Below are 25226 nucleotides of genomic sequence, written 5' to 3'. Positions count from 1 at the left end.
GACAAGGGAACGTCACCATCTAAAAATGGATAATTAACAATAGGAAATGAAAAATCATCTCTTTTATCATAAATTTTTGTATTAAGCTTCCTGTTAATGATATTGATATCAAGATCGAGGAAAGGGCAATGATCATTGTTAGTAATAGCTTTATTTAAAGTAAATTCAACAGGATAAATTTCTTTAGTATACATACTGAAGTCGTCATTATTGAGAGCCAATATATCATCCAAATATCTAAAGTATAGTAAATTTTTGCATCAAATGTTGTTTCGATGGGTCTTTGCTAATTATTTCATGTAGAAATTATGAATTGAACATGTCTTACTGTAATCTGCTACACTTTTTGGTGGATAGGTCACCTTTCAGTAAAGATAAACACGATTCCCTGCATCACTTAATACATCATTAAAATATAAAATACTATAAATAGTTATCAAAGGTACCAGGATTATAATTTAGTACGCCAGACGCGCATTTCGTTTCGTCTACATCAGACTCATCAGTGCGCTCATATCAAAATGTTTATAGAGCCAAACAAGAAAAAAGTTGAAGAGCATTGAGGATCCAAAATTCCAAAAAAATGTGTCAAATACGGCTAAGGTAATCTATGCCTGGGATAAGAAAATCATTAGTTTTTTGAAAAATTCAAAGTTTTGTAAACAGGAAATTTATAAAAATTACCACATTATTGATATTCATGTCAACACCGAAGTGTTGACTACTGGGCTGGTGATACCCTCGTGGACGAAACGTCCACCAGCAGTAGCATCGACCCAGTGGTGTTAATAGTTATCAAAGGTACTATAAAATCATTAAAACTAAATTAAAGCCTCCAGAAACTGTCCTTTTTTCTCTAGAAAACCGAGAATCGAGAATACTTTGTTTGTGTCTAATAATTTTGCTGCTGAAGTAAAATTTTTCTCACATCTAACTTTTTGTCCTTTTTGGATTACTCCCCAGGTTTTGTAAATAAATTATCCATGTCTGATTGTTTTCATTTATCAGAACATCAATAATTTCGTATACATGTACAAAACTATCATGTGCAACCAAAATCCCCCTCCCCTCCAAAAAAACAACAAACCCCAATATATCTTAAAGTGACGCATATTAAAAACACAAATCTTTCTTTTTGTTATAAATACTTTTTACAGGTAACTTATCTTTTGTTTGCAAAACCCACAAATAACGTGGTTACAATAGAGTTGACGTCTCCTTATAAATCCCGCTGTTAATCATTATAACGTTGTTTTTTATTATTTCGTTAAAGTCAAAGTTTCGCTGACCTTTTGTGATCATCTTTGTCACTCAAAGGTAGAAGTTTTAAACAGGACGAACATGTTAAATTAAATCGTTGAAAGACATCAATGAATGACTTAATTATTGACCAACTGCGACAAATATGATAAGAAAGGAGTTGTGGTATTTGTATGATTGCCAATGAGACAACTATCCAAATGAAATGCATGTACGCAATTATAGGCAAAAGTAAAATCACAAACACACTAAGAGGATAATTCAGAAAGGAAAGTACCTACTCATATGCCAAAAGCAAAAGCTGAAACACATCAAACGAATGGATACCAAAATATCATACTCTTGACTTGGTACAACCGTACGGCCAACAACAAAAAGAAAAGAGAAAAAACATACAGTATTGTCATCTTTAAGTCCATGACATGAAATTTAAGTTGCCTCTATATCTATAACACAACAATTTACAATAAAAAAAACCAGAAATGAAGCAACTCCTATACAAATTTGAAATTGTTATCTATATAGTATCCATGTTGTTTTTTGTTGTAAATCTGGTTGAATACTGTGTGAAGTCTTTGTGGTTTGTGGTTTACATTCTATTTTCGTTTTGCTTATTTAAGTTTAAATTAAGATAATAATAAGTTATTTCAGTTAAATGGATTTAAATGACTGTTTTACCGATTGAATTCGTATTTATAAACGACACGTCTCGGTATTTATTGTTATGCAGTTTATTGTGATATTTCTTTTGTGAGTCTAGTAACTTCTGTGTTATGTCTTATCGTTTGTTGTTTGAATTCTATTTTCATTTTCTATTTGTATTTATGAGTAAAGATTTTTATCAGTAATTTTTTTAAAGAACTTTTAATTTGAAGCAACTATATGAGCATGAATGTTTTGTTTATACAATGCTGTGGTTTGTCAGTGAGCCGGAGTAAAGTGTACGCTTATTCTATAAATTTGGTATTCGCTTGTTATCAAACTACTCAGAAATTGTAAATTTTTTCGATAAAATATTTTTTTCCGATTTGTTAGTGCCGACATTGCGTCATTGTGATTTTTGTTTATAATCCTCTTCAAACATTGGTATGAATTTCATTATTTGATCAAATTAGTATTTCTATCATGATCAGTATATTGCTCAAATTTTTCAAAAGGAGTGTGTGTGTAAACCTTAGTAACAACAATGTAGTAGTAAATTTTCGAGGCTCCAGTTTCAATTCGTTAACATCATGCAATTTGAATTAAAATTTGTTTTGTTTGTGACAGATGTGTGTGAAGGAGTTTTATTGTAAATAACATTTAAAATATACATATCTTTAGTTTAAACAATATTTTATTCAAATACATTGAATTGGATTGGGCAACATGCATATCCTATGTAAGTCCTCTCCACAATATCTCTACATATCTTTTTTACAGTATATTAATTAATCGTTTCTTTTTAATATCATTTTTGAGTTGCTATGGAAACATGTGCATCAAATGGCGTTCTTTTCACTCTCTGTTGGTGTTTTGTTTTACCCCCCTATGTCTAGATACAAGTAAAATTGAGCTCTACTAAAACTTATTTTGATTTGATTTTCCTTTTTTAATTGTGAATTAATCATGACATTATTTGCTTTTCGCTAAAAAATTCTAGTTGTTTGGTTGGTGGTGGTTAAGCGAAATGACTTTGTTGTAAGTGTGGCTGGAACGTCTTTATAAAAATCCATAGACTTTTTTAATAATTTGTCAAAATGAAGTTTTTATCAAGTTTAAAAAAAAAGGGTCATAAAAAGTATTTATCAGCTGCCTTTTAATCACACTACAAGTTGTGCAAAATTGTCAGATTTTGAATTTATAATGCATTGAAAATCAATTTAAGTGATATAAAAAAAAAACTACACCAATAGCTCTTATAACATGCTTTCAGATAGTTAAAGTAAAAATATGGGGTCACCGAACTTTTTTTTCCTTCTAGATATTGAAATAGGTAGTTCTACACAACTTTTTATTATAGAATAACTTTATCTGAGTTATCTACCCTGCTATTTGGCAAAGTTGAAATAAAGAAATTAAACACAAAAATGGATTTTTATTTATGAAATTACAACCGTAAATATGATAAAACACATAATTTACTATATGTACATTAAAAGTCGCACACATGAAATAAATACTACCCTCACTTTTTGCACATTCCATTAAAAATCTATATCAAAAGTTGTTTGCTAATTAAAATTCAAAGAAGGAAGAAGACACCCGAGCCACCTTAATTATGATCAGTAGTAACTACTCCAGTTTTCTCTGCAGCACATGTATTCCCATTTTTTTCATTTTTTTTTCTCTCATTGTTCTCATTTAAGCTCATAGAGGTCATTTTCGATGCATTATTTTTGTGGATGATTTTTATACCGCCCATAATTCATTTGGGCAACTGTTTATATGGCGGCCATAATCTATTTGCAAACTTTAACTACTGATAAAATGTATACCTTTTTTTTTAACGTTATCAAATGCACATTTAAGGATACAGTTTTGTAATTAATACACCCATTTTTATGTCGTTGGTTAATACCGTAAATCGGGTTATTTTAGCAGGTTGTTATTTTCGCTTATTATTGCGGAAAGAACAAAATCGCCAAAATAAATTCCGTCATTTTAAAAGTGTACGTGTTGTTAAACATTTTGAATCCACCAAAATAATAAATGCTAAAATATTTCGTATACCTTATTACATGAAAATCGCTAAATGTTACACACGCGAAAATAACCCGCTATACGGTATGATGTGACATTTGTTCCGACTCTCTTCTTGTGAATGATGATGTTTTGTGTGTATGATCAAATGAAAAAAAAATCAAACTGTCAAACGATTACATTTACCTTTATAATACGTAAAACCAGTCTCTTGAACTATTTGTAATTTATGTTAGTCTCAATGCTTACATTCGACAAGAGGATTTCTAAGCTCGAGGATATTTTTTACGTAATTTTAACATAATCTTTTTAGCATAATCTTAACATAAAGCCCCACATTGCAGTTATGATTACTTTTTCTGGTAAAAAAACTAAGTTTTGTAAGTAAGCAATTATCGATATATGGTTGTTATTAACCTATTAGCTACTATTATCCAGTAAAGTACCTACATTTGTACGTGTTTCAGCTAAAGGTTAATACTGATGTATTCCTAGAAACAATGATTTTGTTGCATATCTGTTTACTTGCAGTAAGGAACCATAAAAAGCATGCTTGCTTGACATTAGCATGAAGTCTAATGTATGCAGCTTGACCATTTTGACCTAACCGTTCGTTTAATGTAATCAAATGTATCTTGAAATATATTGAAACACGATTAATGAACAATCAGACATTTTTACCCCATGGGTTTACACTGACAAACTCACAAGGCACAAACAGATAAAACATAAAGTTACTCCAAAAAAGTATGTTAGGCAAATTTGCGTACTATTAATAGTAAAGTTACATTGCTTATTAGTAATACGTGTTCACAAGCTCACTAAATAATATATGTGGTTTGAACGCCAACGAGACAACTCTCCAACCAATTCAAAATTTTATAAAAAAAAAACTTTATAGGCATACGACATTGAAAGCAGAGTATTTGGCTCACACTGAACACCAAACGACAAAGGACCCCAAACACGACTAGTGGATAACCATTCAAACAGGTAAATCGACGGTATAATCTAGACGAAAACACGACAAACGAGAAACACTGTGTGAACGCTTCAACACACAACGACCACTGAATATCAGGTTTCTCACATAGAATTGGTGCAACCAAATGCAGCAGGATTGAATGTTTTAATATGTACCAACCTTCATCCTAACATGAAACAATAGTAGAACATCACTAAATTGCAAGACAAAATAAAACATATCAATTGAAATTGCTTAGCTAAATAAAAAGACATATAACACAAAAAAGTTAACATAGATTGGTTAATTATAGTACGAGTAAGTGCACATTTATGTTTATACCTAACACGTATCAACTGTGGTATTATTGAAAATAGTGAGACGAGATTTAACGATAAATAGGAAAACATCAAATAACTAAAAAATGCATTACAAATTATATCAGTAGATCACAGTAACACGAATGTACGAAATAAGAGTTCTAGCAATTACTAAAAGCTAATCAAAAGCCTAAAACCATTATCAATAATAAAAGAAATCATGCATCAGAGACTAAATTAACTTCAAGACATCCCATGATTTATAGTTTAATGTCATATCCAGTCAATGCAGACATGACTTGTTCCATGCAAATATAGAAGAATCGACAGGCAGTAGAGTAGTTAGGAGTTTATCTTTTGATAATTTGATATTGGATGTAACGCGTCTTCCGATTGGCTGACAACGTTTTGTCTATCAGCTCATAAACATAATTTTATCATTTGACAGTGACGTCAACAACGATTTTTTCAGGATTTACTGCAGCTTATAATTAAATTATAAGGAATGACTACTATATTTTTTTTCTATCTATTCGAAATAACATAAAAAATGTGGTGTGCACTGTGAAATTACTCGCTGCGCCATGTTTTCAGTTTACACCACATGGTTGATGTTATTTCTTCATAGACAGATACCATAGTACATTCATTTTTTTTAAATTAGATAATAGCCTGCATTTACGATATATATACCAAAAGACTCGGTGTCATGGTTTATCTTTCAAGTTGGAACAATTGAACAGTCATGCCAAACTAAAACAACACGAAAAACGACCAAATGACAACAACAGTATTCAAAAAAGAATTCAGATTAGACTGGTAATTTCGGATAATGCTCAACATGTGACACCTATTTTGTTAATTCAACAAATTACACGTAAACGTAGTATGATGTGGTTTACATTACACAAAAGCAGATCTGTGAACTAAATGTTGAAACGAAATACAATGCTATTTTTTAAATTAAGTGTAGAATTGTCGATCAGGCAGGGAATAACGCTATGGTTTCCTCTATTTTTAAAATAATTTACCTTCATCTAGTCTTTGATACTTTCGCTTATTCAATACTGAACGTTGAATTTTAACACCATGTCATTACAACATTGCAAAATACAAAGGTTTAAATAGTTGGTTTTTACAATGTTAGTACATGTGTTGTTGTATTTTATCATATCAATATCAATATCAATATCCTAACTAATATGTAATCATTAATTCAATATGAAAAAAGTAAATTAATACTTCACCGGCCATTGCATTACAATTGTTATATCATACCTCAGTATTGAAGCCAGGACACACGTATTATCCTAACAATATGATGAAATAAATGTCGGAATGTCTTTAGTGAAGTATACAAAGCAATCGATGCTACTGATTTCAACGTGGTTTTCATTTCAAGGCAAGCATATTTTCCTCATCTGGCAATTAAGGTCACAATTTCAACATCGCACTATCTTAATTACGTAATCGTAATATTTCATGTCTGTGTAAGCTGAACTGGTTAGCACCAGTTTTATAAATAGACGTGAAAGACCGAACGACGCAGTAGTATGTCTAAAAAACTATCTCTTCAGTAGATTTTAAATTCCATAAGCGTAAAAATCCAGTATAAAAGCCGGGAAAAGTGGATATTAAGTTAGAAGTCTTCTAGTCAGCGATAATCTCATTTGCTAACGTAAGTACAATTTCAGTCATCATAAGAAGAAAAAGATATAGCAAATTATAGATTCAAGGTACTGAATTTTTCATCTTAACCACATGTTATAGTGTTCTTTAATTTGTCTTTGGAAACTATCAATTGTTTAGTAAACTTTTTAAATTATCCGTTTGTCGTTGCTCTTTCCTTATGCAACCCGCCAATATTTTGTTTTGTTTTAGTGGTAATTGTTTGTATTCTTGTCTTTCATTCATGGTTATGTGTTTTGTCTTTATGGCATATTTGATTATGTCGTAGCGATTAAGATTAAAACATAATGTTGATTACTGCACCCTATTTTTTCTTTATTTTTACTTATAATGTCTGGACTTTTTTTTTAACATTGGTGTTAATGTAATGGAAATGGATGCGACTGTCATACAAGTAAGAGGTTAAGCTAGCTATAAAACAAGGGTAATTCACGATGTTTGTTTAAAAAAGAAAATTCATGATTAATTCAAATGATTCAGGAATGTGAAAAAAAATACAATTTGTTTGTCTTTGTATTTTGCTACTTGATATAAAACTTTTTTTGTTATTTTACTTTGTACCATCTAAACCTATACCTTGTGGTACAAGTCGCTCAATTCCTTTGTATTTTCTTTGACTGAGATGCAGATTTAAACAGCGAGTATGTGTGCCAAATCAGGCATAGAAAAACGAGGTTTATATACAAAAAAATGTAAGTCAGTCAACTTGTTTGAAATCATCACTTTCATTTAAAAAATAAAAACAAACTTTAAGATTTGTTACCATGAACATATTACTAAGTAAGAAATATGTATGTGTTTTGTAGTGTTTTGCAGAAAAGAGATACACGAAGAATGAAGGTTTCCATTTGTGTAGTTGCCAGTCTGTTGTTGGTGTTCATTGGAGGTAAATAAATTAACAAGAGACGTATTTGTGTATTTTAACAATGTGTAGTTGCAAGTGTGTGGATTTTTTTCCTGCTGATTTTAATTTTGTTCGTTTGTTTCGTTCAATTCTTTGTAATTGACTTATTGAAGTATATCCCACATATAACTGATTAATAATTGAATGTTTTGATTTTAAGTGTTACGTGGAAAGAAACAGTTTTTATTAGCCAATAATTTTGATAATAATAAGCGTAGTCTTCCGAAAAATATATATTAAAAATACAGTTTGCACCTCATGGTCGTATCATAGCTGTTTTGAAGTATTGGTTAAAAGTATTAAAACAATTTTCTCGAAGATTAAAGCACAATATTTGATTTCCCTTGAATCAGACAATTTTCTTAATGATATATACAGTAAATTTGTATTGAATGTCAGAGTAAAATATAATGAAAGACTATACTGGTTTACTTTTTAAATTGTGATTTGGAGTCGTTTCATTGTCCCTCATACCTCATACCTCATCTCCTTATATCGAAATATTAAAATTGTGACTTTCGTACGACGTTTAACGTTCATGAAATGGCTACAACCATTAACATAATTGGCAACTTAAAATGATTTGTATGCAGTGGTCATTGTTTATTCAAAATAATTACATAACAAAATGTTTTTGAAAATAAGGATACAAATACAGTGATTTTAAGAGTCGGATGTACAAAAAGTATTAGCGACGATAATGAAATGTGTATATCAAACATATTTTCTTCCAGCAACCATGGCAGTCGAAGAAATGATGGAGAATAATGAGCTGGCTCACAAGTAAGTACGTTGTTAAATTGAAGAATGGCATTGTATGTTTGTGCTTTTTACATTGTATCTCAAACTATACGGATGGAAACTTGTGTTATACCAATAAGTAACTATGGGGCAAATTTATCAAACACGTATAAAGTATAGATATAGTCATTTTGATATGTAAATTACAGCTATTCTAGAATGGTTTGAAAAAAGAAGAAAAAAAAAAAACCTTGACAATTAAAACCAAAAGAAAGGGGACACAAACTTATTTCGGACTTTAATTAAGCTTTTTATAAGAATTATTACGCGCGTTAGCTGTGCTCAATTAGACACACAGTTTCTTTTTGTGACTTGAGGCTAACATTTTACAATATCAATAAGCAGATGTTAATCGGAATGTATCCATTCCTTTGACCAGTAAAATCCAATGCATTTGTTTACTTAAACACCGGAAAAAAATGTAATATAATTAGACTATTTTTTTGTTAGTCTTACCTTAAATTATACTTGTTATATAATGTACGAATGTAAATCACTCTCAAAGCGCCACTTTCCATCTTTCAGACTTGTAAAGAGAGGAATACCTGTAACACCATCAACTCCATCACAATGTGGGAATAATGGCGATAGTTGCCGGTCAAATAAATGTTGTATTGGTTATAGCTGCGTGTACGGATCCTGCAAGTCATGTAACCCAAGAAAATGCAAAAATACTCGTGACTGCTGTGATGATTCTAGCTGCATTTCCGGAAACTGCAAGTCCTGCACCCCAAGAATATGCAAAAAGACAAGAGACTGCTGTAATGGATCGAGCTGTGTCTACGGAAACTGTAAGTCATGTCAAGAAAGAACTTGTACACGAAGCAATGACTGCTGTGGAGGATATACCTGTTCCTACAAGAAATGCATACGTTCCAAGAAGGAATAAGCGCGGAACAGGTGCAAAAATCTGGTAGATAGACTGCCTTTGAGTTCCTACGCCTAAAAGGATTAATAATATAATAAAATTCATTTTAAATGATACTGATTTTTATCTATTCTTTCGAAGGATTTTTTTCATTGTTCTTACATAGATGCATAGATTTATTGCATTGTTTAGGTATGGAAAAAAATAGCGAAAGTTCTAACAGCTCAAGATATTTTTTTTAAGTTTACATTTGTTGACACGACTTACATGAAAAATCAGCACAGGTTCAATTTAATATGTTTAAGCAAATCAAAATATCTTTTAAGAGGTTTATTACTACTTCCGTGATTTGTACATTTGTTTTCAAATGGCATTTGTATACAGCTGTCATCAAGCATGATAAACTTGTTTGTTTGCCATGCTCTAAAAAGTGGAGAAGTTTTATGATAGTCAATGTAAAAACTATGTGCAGGAATCTTTAAGTAAGCGATCGCAAACATTTGTTAATCTTCATGTAGGAGTAAACTCTATACTGTACGCTTAACAAGACACGCAAAACAATAAGGTGACAAAAAGAAAATCAAATATTGAAGAGAATGAAAAAAAAAGCTTCAGTTAGATAAAGAAGTGACAGTGTGTTGGTATTCCTTTAGGTCTGAAAACAAGAGTCGATCGATACCAAATGGACATTCAATTAAACTCAAAGTCGAATTAAACTGACCACCCCATCGCTTAGAAAGAAACAAAGGTACACAAAATACAACATAAAAAAATGAAAACTGAGTAGCAAAAATCCTCCCAAAAATTTAAAGTGATCTCAGGTGCTCCTGAAAAGTGAGCAGATTCTGATACAAGTGTATGGAAAAAAAACCCGGAAACTTTCCAAACTTCTGAACAATATTTTTTTTTTACTTAACTTGCTTTATTTTACTCCACACTATGCGCTATGCCTATAGTTGATATGTCTGTATCGAATAGACATCAGGAAACCAATTAAGATTTTGTAAGGCTCCATTGCGTATGCAGAAAAATAATATACATTTAAAAAAAATTGATGAAATCTCATCGATTTATATCAAAGCAGGAGCACGGACCAAAAAATAAGGACATACTATTAGAAATCATCGGTGAAGAATAACAAAAACGTCGAGGTTTAACAAGAAAACAAATCAAGAATAATATATTTTTTTTACTAAAAAGGGAATCAGTCAAAGTAACAGGTTGTGTTTAAAAATATAAAGCAACCGACATAAGAATATGTTGAACAATCTTCACAAACATGATTTGTATTCCCATTTAAATTCTCCGTTTCTGTTTAAAGTTAATTCTGCGAAAAAGATTGATTGATTGTTGATTGCTTTACGCCGCATCAGCACATCAAGACTATATCGCGACGACTGCGAAAATGAAAACACAAGGATTAAAGTACTATTAAATGCATGTTTTGATAAAATAAAAAAAGAAGATGTGGTATGATTGTCGATAAGAAAATTCTCCACAAGAGACAAATTTCACAGGAATCAACAACATGAACAACTATTGGTCACCGTATGACCTTCAACAATGACCAAAGCCCAAACCGCATATTCAGCTTGAAAAGGACCCGGATTGACAAAATGTAAAACAATTCAAACAAGAAAACTAAAAGCTTAATTTATGTACAAAAAATGAACAACAATTGACTTTTGGACTGGCTCATACACAAAGAATTTGGCGAGGTTAAACATGTTAGCGGGATCCCATCCCTCCTCCGGGACAGTGGTGTTACTGTACAACATAAGAACGAACTATAACAATCAGGTAACAAATGCTTAACTTACATGTATCGGGTTGATACAAATAGAAATACATCATTCGAAAACACAGAGTGGGCGTTGCCGGATACTTGTATATCCAAACAACAAAAAGACATCTAGTACAGATCTGAGAGTACTCGCTGTTACCGGCAGCTAAATCAAAGCCACTAACAACTAATAGAAAAATCGTGCATCTTAGGCTAAAATATCAATCAGTACACATCCAATGTCCAATGGATCTAGCGTAAAGACGTTATAAACACAAACAGTCAGAGACAAATATGATCTTGAGCCATTCGATATAACAACATTTACCATGAACAAAAGCGAATCGAACATTTTTTAAACGCACCCGTTATATCGAATCCACTATAAATAATAATTTACTATAAAATTTGAACACATTCACTTTACTTGCGGCTTTACATTTGAACATATAAAAATCTTTTCACAAACGGTTATGTCATGTATGTGTTGGCAGTTTATTAACACTAAGCTCTTCTTTATTAGTTGCTGAATAATACTTTTAGTCCGGCCGATCGGTGAAAAAAATGCTCAAATAATGAGGAAAGCACCAATTTTGGCATGATGGTACCTTTTTGTGTACTGAGCAATATTACCTATAGACCCACCCTCAAAATTCAATATTGAGGCTTATTTCAAGATGACTGCCGTACGTTCTAAAATATTTTCAAGTATTGCAAAAACCAGTGGATTTGATGCTGGAAGCACAAAAAGCAACATATTTGAATGACTTGGTGTATTTAGCAAGATTTTGTTTTGATCTATCTTTGAAAGACAAAAATGGCGGCTATTTTCAAAATGGCCGCCTAGAAAAATAAGTGAATATTCATTATTGAGAATTGACCTGAATTTAAGCATTTTATTGATGTATAGTGTCATTTAGTATCTGTTCCAGTTCTGTACCCTTTAAATTTGCCTTGCTTGTCATTTCATACACAAAGTAGTCTTTTTCATAAAAAGCGGCAGTAGTAGCTTTCATTGAAAGCTGCACTATTTGTTGTCTTTGGACATACATAAAAGCTGTGATTTGGGATTTATCTGCCTTAAGTTATTATTTAGTGCCTATCTCATTTCTTGGGTCGCAAAAAATTGATCTGAGGTACTAAACTGTGAATTCTGAATTTAAACACATATCAGTGAAATGACAGGAATTGAGGACAACAAGGACAATAAAATTGAAATGGCAGAAACTGAATCACTTGGGGTTATTGATAAAACCCACAGCGTAAGAAGCTTTAACAGAGGACAGCTCAGAAATGACTATTAACAATTGTACAAATAATTTTAGCAGATAGAAAATCTCAGGCTCAAAGAACAGCTGAGATTTATCGCAATATAAAACAGAGCGAAGCGCAAATTGATAAAATATGTGTTAGTCTCATTACGTTTCAAGCTGAATAGAAAGAGGCAATGAATATTAATAACAAACAGATGAGAGCAATATCTCAGCAACTTCAGCAGTCTGAAGACAGGATAGACCACAAGGCTAGTAATAATTGCTTGGCGGAATTGATGGTCAGAACAATAAGATATTCAATGTTGTGGTGAGACGTTTATACAAGCTGACAACAACTGAGGAATGAGACACAGTTCAATTCAAAAGCGCATTTGAACAGCAGGGTACCTTGCAACAACTGGCATCTGTTGTGAATGAATTAGTGAACAATCGAAATAAAGAAGTTAAAATCCCAGCAATAGACACATCATCTAAACCAAAATTTGAACTTAGCCAGTACAACGCAAGTTTACCAAAAGTACACAACAAAATCCATGCCTTTGATCTTACCCCAATTGTAGTTCGCATGAACCATTAACCGCACCAACTCTGTTGAAGGTGTCTTCACCTGAAGTCAAAAGTTCTATATCAGGGCCCTTGGCCCTGTATGAGACAGTTTAAATTATTCAACAACAATCTCCATTAAAAAACATACTATAAACCACCAGTACTAATCAAGGATACCAGCAAAAGGCGTATGTGTCTTCTTACGCACACTTACCATCTACTATGAGTCAATAATATTTGGTTCAGAGCAGTACACAATTACAGATACAATTGGCTGCAAGTGAATTTTATCAAGTTTCTCCAATGCTGAATGCAGTGCCTACTTACGGTATTATCCCCGTCAAGTCAATGGCAAATCCCACATTTATCACTCCAATTATGACAACCGTGACAGCTCCTGGAGCTCTAACAGACTTCCAATAACAGCAAGATAACTCCACTGACCGATCCAGAAAAGGGCAGAGGAAACCAAGAGAATGTGGCAACACCTCTTTTCAGACTTCTCATTGGAGAGATAAAAGAGGGACGAAAGATACCAAAGGGACAGTCAAACTCATAAATCTAAAACAAACTGACAACGCCATGGCTAAAAATGAAAAAGACAAACAGAAAAACAAGAGTACACATGACCCAACATAGAAAACTAAAGAATAAACAACACGCACCCCACCAAAAACTAGTGGTGATATCAGGTGCTCGATATACCCGATGGCAAGAAAATCTTGGTGCAAGGGATCGGAGCCGAAGCCCACAGCTCCCAAAAATGCAAAAACTCAATTGAAAAGGATCCATTACTTGGGAGGCTTCCATTTACAAATTTGAACGAACTATCGGTAGATGACAATGGGAAAACAGGAAAAATGTGTGTAGGCCCCAGATTGCCAGGCCGATGTTGGCTTTGAGTACGCACGCAAGGTAAACACAGATAATGATTCCAAGGCCTTCAAAAAGCATTCATTTGGAGCAGCGCTTCAGCAAGAAACACGATCAAACTAGATTGAAACCGAACCATTCCGTCGAGGATGTAAAGACAAAGATTCTTCAAGGCATGTAATAGAGAGGAACACAAAAACATTCAACAAAGGGTCGGGCCAGTAGGCCAACGCACGATTCCAAAGTCTATTGGCCATGAAACATCACCTCATAACAAAATCGAACAAAGGGCCAAGGCCTTGTCCGATATTGTTATCAGACGAACCATTTGAAAGAGCTTAGCAGTACGAGTTACTATACATGATCAGAGTGTGAGCATGATTGTGGGCACTGCTGCAATGATAACATTAGTTAATGAGAAATTACTTCCGGCAGAAAATGGAGATTTGGAGAACGTAACGCTACGTGGTTTGTGTTAACAGCTTGTTTTGGGAATATTATAAAGAACGACTCTCGACATTAATAGAGTAAACATACAATGGGATTTGTGTAAAGAGACATTAAGAGACGATGTTATACTTAGGCTAGATTTTTTGGACACACTGAGCGCAGTGATAAACCTGAGTACTCCCACATTTACCATCAACAATAAAGTGATAAATGCGGCATTTGTTAACAGTGGAAACGAGATCTCAACTCAACAAGTTTGCATAAAACTAACTATCACAGTTCCGCCAAACTCAAAAACGACTGTTACCATTAAAACTAATAAAAGTGCTGACTAGGAGTTCATTTTAGGACCATGCTCGCTGAAAAGTTGCGAATTTATTTCGCACGTAGTTGGAAAAGGAAATAGTTGCCCCTTAACCATTTTAAATGATGGCAATTGTCTAATCCGCCTGAAGAAAGGTTTACCTATTGATTACATAGAATACTTTGACTATGTAGTGGGTACGGCAGATGAAAACGCGATAAGTGACGTAAGACGTGGCATTGAAGAGACACGAGACAAGGTGCCCTCGGCACTTCCTCAAAGTTAAAATGAGTCACCTACTATTTCACCACGTTTAACCGACCTGTATTAACGTTCAATCGACTCGTTTCAACCTATTTCATTCCAACCATTAAAACGGAAAGCGTTTAAAGAACAATTACACTAACATGTAACATATTGATTAACATTTTGAATTTCACTATTTGTTTTTGTATATGCAGCCATATTTGCAAATGTATGTGTTATAGACATTTTAAAATTAATTGATAACAAATTCAAGAACATAAAATTCATTTTTAAAGAATCATTACTTTAATTTCCGAAATTATGTAGAATACCTTCAAAACAATCTTGATATTTATACCGTTTTTCCGCCATTTTGAAAATGCAAGCCATATTGGATTTTTTCAGAGTGAGTTCATAGGTGAAATTAAAGATATATAACCAAGAACTACTATGCAAAGTTTCATGCTTTCCCCATCAAGTGAGCAATTCTGCTCTATATCTGCACCAATCGGCCGGACTATATTTGATTATGACTTGTTTAATGTACAATTTCATATTATTTCCTTTTTTTATAGTGTATCTATTATATTGTCATTACTATTGGTAAACATGAATTGAAGTTTAAGAAAATATTACACAATTCATTATTTTACAGTCTTCACAAACTACCCCAACACCAAGAAATACATGATGGAATATTTTATAAGTACAAATCAAGGGTAATCAATACTACTGAATAAACAAAATTATCATTGTTAGATGATAGGATTAACCTCGGCTGACATTCAACGTAACAATGAGAAAAATCACAAAAATGCCAAATGATAACATTTGTCATATTCCTGACTTGGTACATGTATTTTCTTGTGTAGACAATGGGGGATTAAACCATTTTCATAACTAGCTAAATTTCTCACTCTCACTTTCATGACAGTCGCGTCAAATTCCATGGTATTGACAACGATGTGTGAACAAAACAAACTGACATACTAGGTAAGAATGTCAGTTACAGCAGTAAACATTGTGTTATAATCTTTTTAAATACAAACGCAAAAAAACATGTAACAAAGAAGCACAAAAAAGCATACATACAAAACACACCAGCAAAAATGAAAGACGATAATACAAAATTTCACCTTGACACAATGACGGTATGTATCAAAGAAACACAAAAAAACACATATAAAATCATATTAGAAAAAAGAAAGACAAGAATACAAACTATATCATAGAACAATAAGACAATGACGGGATGTATAATTACAGCGCCACGTCATAAGTATTAAAGAATTACAAAACAATGAAAGTCAGGAATATACAAATTATCATAGAACAATAACATGAGTCACGTTTAGTAAATATGACCAAAACAGACCGTAAAAGTAACATTCATAAAAACAAATAAAATAATACTTTTACCCGTTATAACAATTTAAACATCGCACTATAATATTTTCGTTTTTTATTCAGTCTGCGTGCATCGTAACTAGTTAGGACCAGTTGATTAATAGTCGTGAAAGACAGTACAACAACCCACCAGGATACTTATAAAAACTATATGTCAGCTGATATTAAATGATTTCAGAGGCAAAATCAAGTATAAAAGCTTGAAAAAGTAAATAATATAGTCAGAAGACTAAAACCTATTCATAGTTATATCTGCTCGTGTAAGTACAATTTAAGTCATTTTAAGTTAAAAATTGAAAGAAGATTTTTTTTAGGTTGAAAGCAATAAGAAAACAATTGACATATAACGTTTGTACCTATGCACAGATTCTTAGTCGTGTTAATTATGCTACGTCCCTGTCTGTCATCTGTTTATTAACAGTATAAAGTATCGAACATAAACCACTGTAGTTGTGTACATTTTCTTTAATTTCAATGATTTTTCTGTTTAGTATTACATGTATTATGTATTACTTATTGCACGTGTCACATCGAAATATCTGATTCATGTCAAACTAAAAATACAATTTGTAATTCTTCCTATGTGCTCCTAGGTTTAACTGCTCTAGATTCAAAGAAAATCAGGATCAACGATTGATAAATAACTTAATACGCACACAAACAGATATAAAATGTAGATTGACTTATTATGCATGTACTTTGTATAACGTATGAAGAATCAGCTTCAGTTAAGTAGCAACTTAGTCAGTTTCAGAAATCTTTCAAACTTCTGAATATGGAGGATTTGTATTGAACATTTTAAACAATTTTACTACTAATTTGCTACATTGAAATGTAATTTTATAATAGTATCCACTATACTATGTTTAAAACGTGACAGTCCTCTCGTTTTCTTGTAATTTACATGCCTTATTTGAGAAACTGCAAATGTATCAATATTTGACATTGATAAAATGACAGAGAAAAACATAACTTTTTTCTTTTCTTTTTGAAGTTTCTCTCATCAATATCTGTCATTTTATCAACATTTGACGTAACTGTAAATCAGATTTTCACAGCGAGCATTGAATGCAAATACCAATGTACAAAACCAGGTTAATAACATAATGGAACGCACATTAAAATATTAGACAGCTTGCTTAAAATTCGTGGACTGCATTGAAAAAATTGAAACCTCGGATTTTTTATAGCGAGTTTTGATCAGAAAACATGTATAAAATAATGAAAAATATATATGTTTTGTATTGTTTTACAGAGACGAGATACAAGAAAAATGAAGATTGCTATCTGTTTATTCGCCAGTCTGTTGATAGCGTTCGTTGGAGGTAATCAATTTATAAAGATATCATTATTTATTTCACGATTTGCTGATGTGAATGACCGTTGTTTCATTTTAATTGAAATAATAAAATTCTTAATAAAGATTTCAGACCTGATGAATGTATGAGAATAAGATAACAGTCGTTATTAAATAATTTATTAGTGTACAAACTAGACAAATTCAGGATTATACTCATAAAAGTCCGAAGGACTATAATGATATGCATGTAAGTGACTTGGTTAAGTTTAAATATAAAACAATTCATTTAAAAAAGGCTTATACATTTTATAATACTTGGAAGTTTTTGTAGAAAAACAAAAATTTCTCTACTCGGAACATCTGTCACATGTATACTGTACATGTATATTTGTATCATGCACATGAATATATTTTTCAGTTAGCACAAAAAAGTGTACTCCATGACATTTACTATCTGATAAACTTCAATAATATCGTATCATTTATTTTAAAATTGTATGTGCTTATATTCTGATACAACGACGAACGCGAAGTAAGAATAAATGCTTTAAACGTAGCCGCAGTGGTTTTTACATCGTATATCGAAAAACAAAAGACTTTCAAGAGCCACTGCCGAAAGTCCTACTGTATTATGTCTTTGTTCTTGCCTTTTGTCATGATCATACAGATTTCCCGAGCCAAACACCTTTTTTGGTGGTTTCATTGGTTTTTTAATGGCGAAAATTTATCTTTGATTTATTCCTAACAATTTTAGTTACAAACTTTCGATAATTAATACAATCTAAAGCTTTCCCAATCTTTTTAAATATTTATACATGGTTGAAGACTGTTAATGTTTAGCTATGAATTGTTTTGTTGTTTTTGTTGTTGGAAAACTGATTTAATAAAGTAATTTCAGATATGATGTTATTCATATATTCAAAACCCAAACATTGACTTCAACTGATAAAACAACTTCTACAGGTAGTCATCTGTATGAAATATAAAAAAAAAGCAATGTGTCTTTTGAAGGAACGAACTTTAAATATTAAAAATAGTGAAAGATGCCAACTATACGCTAATGAAACAACTTAAACCAAATTGTTTGCATCTCAAATAATTTAGAATAGTTTCCCACAAAAAATATGTAATATATCTGATTATATCGTTATATCTTTATAGTTATATTAGTGTGTGTCGTAAAACATATTTTAGACACGATACTAAAATAAATACAAATTACTCTATGCTTTCAGTAAGCATGGCCAACGAAGAACTGGCAGAGGATAATGAACTGGCTCACAAGTAAGTTGGATTTATAATCCACGAAGCCTATTGCTTGATTTTATGTATAGTGTTATTTTTTCCTGTAAACGAGAAGTACGGAAATGTATATTCTAACAGATATACGATTTATACACTAGAATTTAATAATTGTAGATTTAATGTCACACTATACAAATCGTATCCATTCTGTAAAAATATTTTTTATTTTATATTTTCTCTTTGAGACGAAACATTTTCAATATATAAATGGAATAGTGTAACCTTGTTATAAATATTTATAGATTAAAAAAAAATAACCATTATATATATATATTCAAATATGTAGAATAGGACTTTTGATCATGGATGGAATTTAGGTACCCCTATTTATGGAACATTGCTCATTTGAAGGTTGATCAAACCAATTTTGCTATAATTTAATATGGATTCCAATTATACATGGGTTTTAATATAAAGCAAATACTGATACATCTACAAAATAAACTCCTAACGGAAACTTTTGTCTGGATGATGAATAATCACAGGCTAGTAGAGGTTTCCAGATTTGCTACCCTACCAACCGTAGTACAAAGTGGGAGCCGTCATTTAACTTTTGAAAATTAGTGATGTATACACTTTATATCAACAAATGTGTTAGAAATCATATGCATAACTGTTTAGAGAATTTTTAGCTGTAATGTGGGACTAATTGCATGTGGTTTCTTCTTGTATTCGTAGAAAACAATAGTGTGTGCACTCGATTATGCTTTCAAGCAACCGTTGCAAGTAACCGTCGGTACGAAAGGTTTATAGTTAAGAGTTATTTCCCCGTGAAACTACATAGATACAAAGAAGCTAAATTACAAAACAAATTTAAAACTTTATAAATTTTGTTTGTAATAACATTATGTATCATAATAAAATGTTAAAGTTTTGTATTTATTTTGGTAAGTTTTTAGAAAACATGATCAAATAAAATGTATTTGAACAAAATAAATTGACCTTAATAACAAAAGAAAAATGACAAAATTAATATAAAACCAAATCATTGTTCAGTCAGTGCGCGAGAGGTCTATTAGATTTGTGAAGTGGTATAGATAAAAAAAAAAAAGTCCAGGGAGACATGGTCATACATACTTTATAAAAATTATAACTCTGTTACAAGAAACCGAAGGTGTCAAAATGCGTGATTTCTGATTACTGTACTGATTATGTACATATGTCATTTTACTTAATAACATTGCCTTGTGATAATTTTGTGTAATATGTAATATATCTGTTGTATATATATGTGGAAGAATTGAATAACGATAAAAAAAAAATCAGACATCCGGAATGAAGTTATAAAAAATACAAGGTCGTTTACATATTCAATTTGAACAATTATGCATAGAGATATGGCTGATATCGTATTTACTTGGCATCCTTCCTTTTTGGACAATTATCTTTACCGTAGGGCTTAAAGTTTTTCTTTACAAAAAAAAAACCCTAATAAAATCAATATGCTCTATAAATTTTAGAAACATGCCCTTTTTAATATCTTTTTCGCAGTAAGCAAGGAGAGTAAACTCAGAAAAACTGGAGTTAAACTATTTTAAGTAATATCGTTTTCATGATACGAGTACATACAAACCTGACTGAACCAAATTACAAAGAAACCTTTACCAGCCGATGAAAATGATCCTTAAATTTTGAGTCCATAAATCAGTTGTAAATGGTGCAAAAGACATTATATAGCAACACAGTATTTTCCGTAGAACATTACGAAGAGTTAGAAAGACATATTCATATTGCATTAGACTAAGTGTAAATATAGCGTCAAATTATTGCCGTTATCAGTGAACAAAATACGCTGTGTTGTATAAAGTTTTTCTGGCAATGCTGTACGACAAAAGGATTAATGGATGGATATTGGTTTAATATTACCCCTTGTAGATTATATTATACTACTCGCAGGCATGTGCAATTTTACTCGCGACAATATTTACAAATATCAATGTAATAACAATATCTAGTGACATAACAATAATAAGCTAACACGATGAAGTAACATCGTGATGATAAATATGTCTACTCAAAAAATGGTTTTCATTAGTGTCATAAAATTTATATTCATTCTTTAAGTAATTAATATAATCAACAATTTTATTAAAAGTTCAGAGACAAAACATAAGGAAAGAGATAGATCGATAGTTTTACAATGTGCGTTGCGTTTTATGAAAAAATGTTGCTGAAATGATCGAAAAGATAGCTTAATTAATAAAAAAAATATCTAATGAGAAATCAATACAATTGTGAACTAATTTTTGCCATTAGCACGTGTACTAGTTCAGTGACGCATCCAGAACTTTTCATAAGGGGGGGGGGGGGGGGGGTCCCCAAGCCCCCCTTCCCCTGGATCCGTCTATGTAGTCATTAACGACACCAGTAAGGTACAAGTAAGATATTATTAATAAGTAATTTCTAATTATTCCAATTTATATTTAAGTATTAGAAAACATTCTTTATTCTAATCCTTTTCTTAATATACAAAAAACAGAAATATAGCCATACAGAAACGCAAATCTATATTTAGAATATAAAGGTCGAGGCAACTCAGTTCCAGTAAGGACTGTTTAATTCATTCTCTTGTGCACAAAATAAATGTTATCGTATAATATCACGTGCAAGGTTTTCTTGAAGCAGTGAAATCGTAATAAAATAAAAGATAACGGTTTTTATCACTGATATGCAATTTTGTTTCTCTATTCTTATCATGATACATACAATAATCTCATGCGTTAAATGAAACCTCCCAAACAGCACCAACGGTTGTGTTACGTACCAACCGTACCTGATACGTAGCAAGTCTGGAAACCTCTATTAAACCGTAAAAGTGGTAGGTTGGTACCCTCACGTTAGTTACCTTCTCCCCCCAAAAAAACTGAGAAACTTATGCGTAAATAGCTATAGTTTGATTAATTAGTTTGAAAAAAACAATGACGAAATTCAAAAGACAGCCCTTTGATTTATCTGGTCAACACAACTGATACGTAGAACGGTTACCATTTCAAGTGTGATACATGTTATCACCAATATATTTAAAGACATGTGTATTTCTTTAAACATATAAGAGGCTCATTAGCACTAGCCTAACGTTATTTGAATTTAACCAAAAGGAAAACAAATAAAGCGTAGAAGAAAAATATTAAGTCAAATATTCAAACATTTGACGTTGTCTATAATTTTAAAGACATGATGTGTAGCATATAACATAGGAATTGTATGAATACATAAGTTAACATTACTTAGATTAGAAAAGGCTACATTTTATGTAACACAGTTAATTTATTTTGGTCAAATATTTTCAAGTCAAGTGTTACATGCTGACTTTCCTGATTTATTCAATTCAAACACTACATGCTGCCATCCTCAATTTGACGGAAAGGTTTTTTTGCCGTGCCCGAAAAATTTACCAACGGTCCTGGAAAACTTATTCTTAAAGGTTATCAATTCAACACATTTAAATATCATTAAATATACTGTTATTGATATAAGTATTGATTTTGTTATCAGTAATTCCAAAGCAAATTAAATATTATTGTTATATACATATACACATTCATGGATCTACAATATGTCGATACCTGTATCTTAGCATTGCACAAGGTCGTGTTTTGTCCGACTGTTTATGATTTCTTTACACTAAATCCATTGGATGTGTACTGATTGATAAGTTATTTTTAGATGCATGATTTTTTAATAAGTTGTTAGTGGCTTTAAACTAGTTGTCAGTAACTGCGAGTACTTTCAGACCTGTACTTAGTGTCTTTTTGTTGGAATATAAGAGTACCCGGCAACGTCAAATCTGTGAAGTATTTGTATCCTTCTGAGGAGTAAAAGCTTTTTCAACTGATGTTTATAGTTCGTTCTTATGTTGTACTGTTACAACACTGTCCCAGGTTAGGGAGAGGGTTGGGATCCCGCTAACATGTTTAACACCGCCACATTCTATACGTGCCTGTTCCAAGTCAGGAGCCTGAAATTCAGTGGTTGTCGTTTGTTTATGTGTTACATATCTGTTTATCGTTAATTATTTTTATAAATAAATTAGACCTTTAGTTTTCTCGTTTGAATTATTTTAATGTGTCATTTCGGAGCCTAGTATAACTGACTATGTGGTATAGGCATCGCTTATTGTTGAAGGCCATACGGTGACTTACAGTTGTCAATTTCTGACCTTTTGGTCTCTTGTGGAGAGTTGTCTCATTGGCAAGCATTCCAAATCATTTCTTTTGTATGTACATGTATGCAACTACAATGTAACATTTTACGAAATCACTCTAACACATTTCACTACCGTAAGAATAACAGGGATGGTAAAAATAACTTCCCATTAGATAAGTATTATTTCTTTTTTATCATTATGTGTATGGAGCAACTTAAAAATATGCTGATAAAATAGTTGTTTCTTACATTAAGCTATACTGTAAATAATCTCTGTCAGTACGAAAGTTTTGATAATATATCGGTCATCTTTTAAACATTCTCACTTATTTCTTCTTTTAGACTGGTTAAAAGAAGAAGTGTAATACCATGTGGGTTCAATGGAGCTAATTGCAAGAATAGTCCGTGTTGTCCTGGCAATACCTGCGTTTACGGAATCTGCAAATCTTGTAACTCAAGAAAATGCAAAACTACTCGAGACTGCTGTAATGATTCTAGTTGCATTTACGGCAATTGCAAGTCATGTAACCCACGAAAATGCAAGAATACCCGTGACTGCTGTGACGATTCTAGTTGCGTTTACGGAAACTGCACGTCATGTACAGCAAGAACTTGTAAAGGAAGCAACGACTGTTGTAAAGGGTATAACTGTTCTTACAAGAAATGCGTACGTTCCACCAAGAAGGATTAAGTGTGTATATATACACCGCCATTTATAACTTTTACATTTGATGTAAAACGAGTTTAAAATGAAATAAAAATGAAAATAAAAACCGATTGATTTTGAATTATAATTATCTTTTCGTTGACAAAAATTGGTAAATACTTATTTTGAATAAAGTGCACTTTCTAGGTTTTGAAAAAACAGCGACCGTAGATATCCCCAAAATGACTTTCAACTTTGTCAGGGTTATAGTCGTTGACCCGATTAAACAAAATCAAAAGGTTGTTAGACAAATATCACAACATGGTACTTTCAGCACAAGGTAAAGATGTGTCTATTCTTAAATGCAAATAGTTGCTTATAAAATATCTCTGCAATGATACAGATGTATGTGAACTTTAAGAGTGATGCTTTTTGGGTGTACCTCCATTTATATTAAGGACTTTTCTTTTTTATAAAACACTCGACACAATTTTATTTTTGACTACTACACTTTCTTATTTATGTTCCATATGTCTCAACAACCTGCAATCTTAACAATAAACAATTTGTATTACATGTCAAGACATTATTAATGACTCTGAGAAATAAATTGGTCAAGTTAGTACGTTAAAACACCATGTATTGTGTTTTCTTAATTAATAGGAGGCCACACAAAGGTTTGGACATAATAACCACCAGAACAACAAAAAAAAACTGTGGTATTGAAATAAAGGCGGAAATAATACTGTTTCAATTTGGTGAATGTTATCGAAATTTACACGTCATTAAGAGATCCTTCGGTTTTGGTTTGTGAACCGGATGGTATGAATATTTTACATTTAAAATATAACAAAAAATCCGAAACTATTTTCAACAAGAACAAGACCCACATGTTTTCATTATATATTTTTTTTGGCATGTTATCTACGTTAAATGTCTATGTGTGAGTTGTACTATTTGTGCATGATATTTCTTTAATACAAATCCGTTTATAAATATTTGATTCAAATTTTACAAATTTAAACAGTTGTGCATTTCCTTATGGTATATACATTTGCTCTTTTCTACACATGAGTCAACAATATATGTAGCGTAATTCACCCGGTGATTTATCTTGGATTTAAAAAAAAAAGGGAACCTCAGGTCCAGATTTTCAATTAAGTTAGCAGAATTTGATGCAGGAATGCAGAAAACTAATGTGAAATTTCAAATAAAAGAACAAATGTTTATGATTATAACTAGATTAAAATTATATTATTTTTACTTGATTTTGATTTTTTTTTAATTGGCATTTTAAGGGGAGATACATCTGAAATAGTGCATTTTCTAAAGGAATCTACATGGAATTTTGCAATTTTGTATTTTAACCAGAAAAAACGTACGGTGACATTATCTTTTCTTTTGATATTCTCAAAGCATTTATCAATAGTTATCAAAGGTACCTGGATTATAATTTAG

At 31.7% G+C, this 25226-nt stretch overlaps 4 protein-coding genes across 4 annotated transcripts in view; 3 read left to right on the top strand and 1 right to left on the bottom strand.

Annotated features, from left to right (window-relative positions):
- The window catches only part of LOC134683149 (keratin-associated protein 5-8-like), a 36463-nt gene extending 29802 nt beyond the window's left edge, over positions 1-6661 (bottom strand). Inside the window, exon 1 of the mRNA XM_063542265.1 lies at positions 6505-6661. The gene's annotated coding sequence lies outside the window, so the exon portion shown is untranslated. The remainder of the gene's footprint in view (positions 1-6504) is intronic.
- Positions 1-25226, top strand: part of LOC134683151 (keratin-associated protein 4-3-like) — a 50626-nt gene that overhangs the window by 6060 nt on the left and 19340 nt on the right. The gene's annotated exons all lie outside the window — the stretch shown is intronic.
- On the top strand, positions 6757-9602 carry LOC134683150 (uncharacterized). Its single transcript, XM_063542266.1, has 4 exons — positions 6757-6904; positions 7722-7801; positions 8554-8602; positions 9146-9602. The coding sequence occupies exons 2-4, from the start codon at positions 7750-7752 to the stop codon at positions 9507-9509; spliced, it is 465 nt and encodes a 154-aa protein (XP_063398336.1). The 5' UTR covers positions 6757-6904; positions 7722-7749; the 3' UTR covers positions 9510-9602.
- On the top strand, positions 17630-23872 carry LOC134684037 (keratin-associated protein 5-8-like). The gene is made up of 3 exons (XM_063543330.1): positions 17630-17696; positions 18907-18955; positions 23465-23872. Exons 1-3 carry the CDS (start codon positions 17645-17647, stop codon positions 23811-23813), a joined length of 450 nt encoding a protein of 149 aa, XP_063399400.1. The 5' UTR covers positions 17630-17644; the 3' UTR covers positions 23814-23872.

The sequence above is a fragment of the Mytilus trossulus genome, chromosome 9 (genome assembly GCF_036588685.1).
Source record: "Mytilus trossulus isolate FHL-02 chromosome 9, PNRI_Mtr1.1.1.hap1, whole genome shotgun sequence".
NCBI lineage: Eukaryota > Metazoa > Mollusca > Bivalvia > Mytilida > Mytilidae > Mytilus > Mytilus trossulus.
The sequence above is the reverse complement of the archived record's forward strand: the minus strand, read 5'-3'. Positions and strand labels throughout refer to the sequence as shown.

Coding starts and splice junctions, on each gene's coding strand:
- LOC134683150 (XM_063542266.1), top strand. CDS start 7,750: ATGAAGGTTTCCATTTGTGTAGTTGCCAGTCTGTTGTTGGTGTTCATT. Junction 7,802..8,553: donor GTTGTTGGTGTTCATTGGAG/GTAAATAAATTA, acceptor ATTTTCTTCCAG/CAACCATGGCAGTCGAAGAA. Junction 8,603..9,145: donor AATAATGAGCTGGCTCACAA/GTAAGTACGTTG, acceptor TCCATCTTTCAG/ACTTGTAAAGAGAGGAATAC.
- LOC134684037 (XM_063543330.1), top strand. CDS start 17,645: ATGAAGATTGCTATCTGTTTATTCGCCAGTCTGTTGATAGCGTTCGTT. Junction 17,697..18,906: donor GTTGATAGCGTTCGTTGGAG/GTAATCAATTTA, acceptor CTATGCTTTCAG/TAAGCATGGCCAACGAAGAA. Junction 18,956..23,464: donor GATAATGAACTGGCTCACAA/GTAAGTTGGATT, acceptor TTCTTCTTTTAG/ACTGGTTAAAAGAAGAAGTG.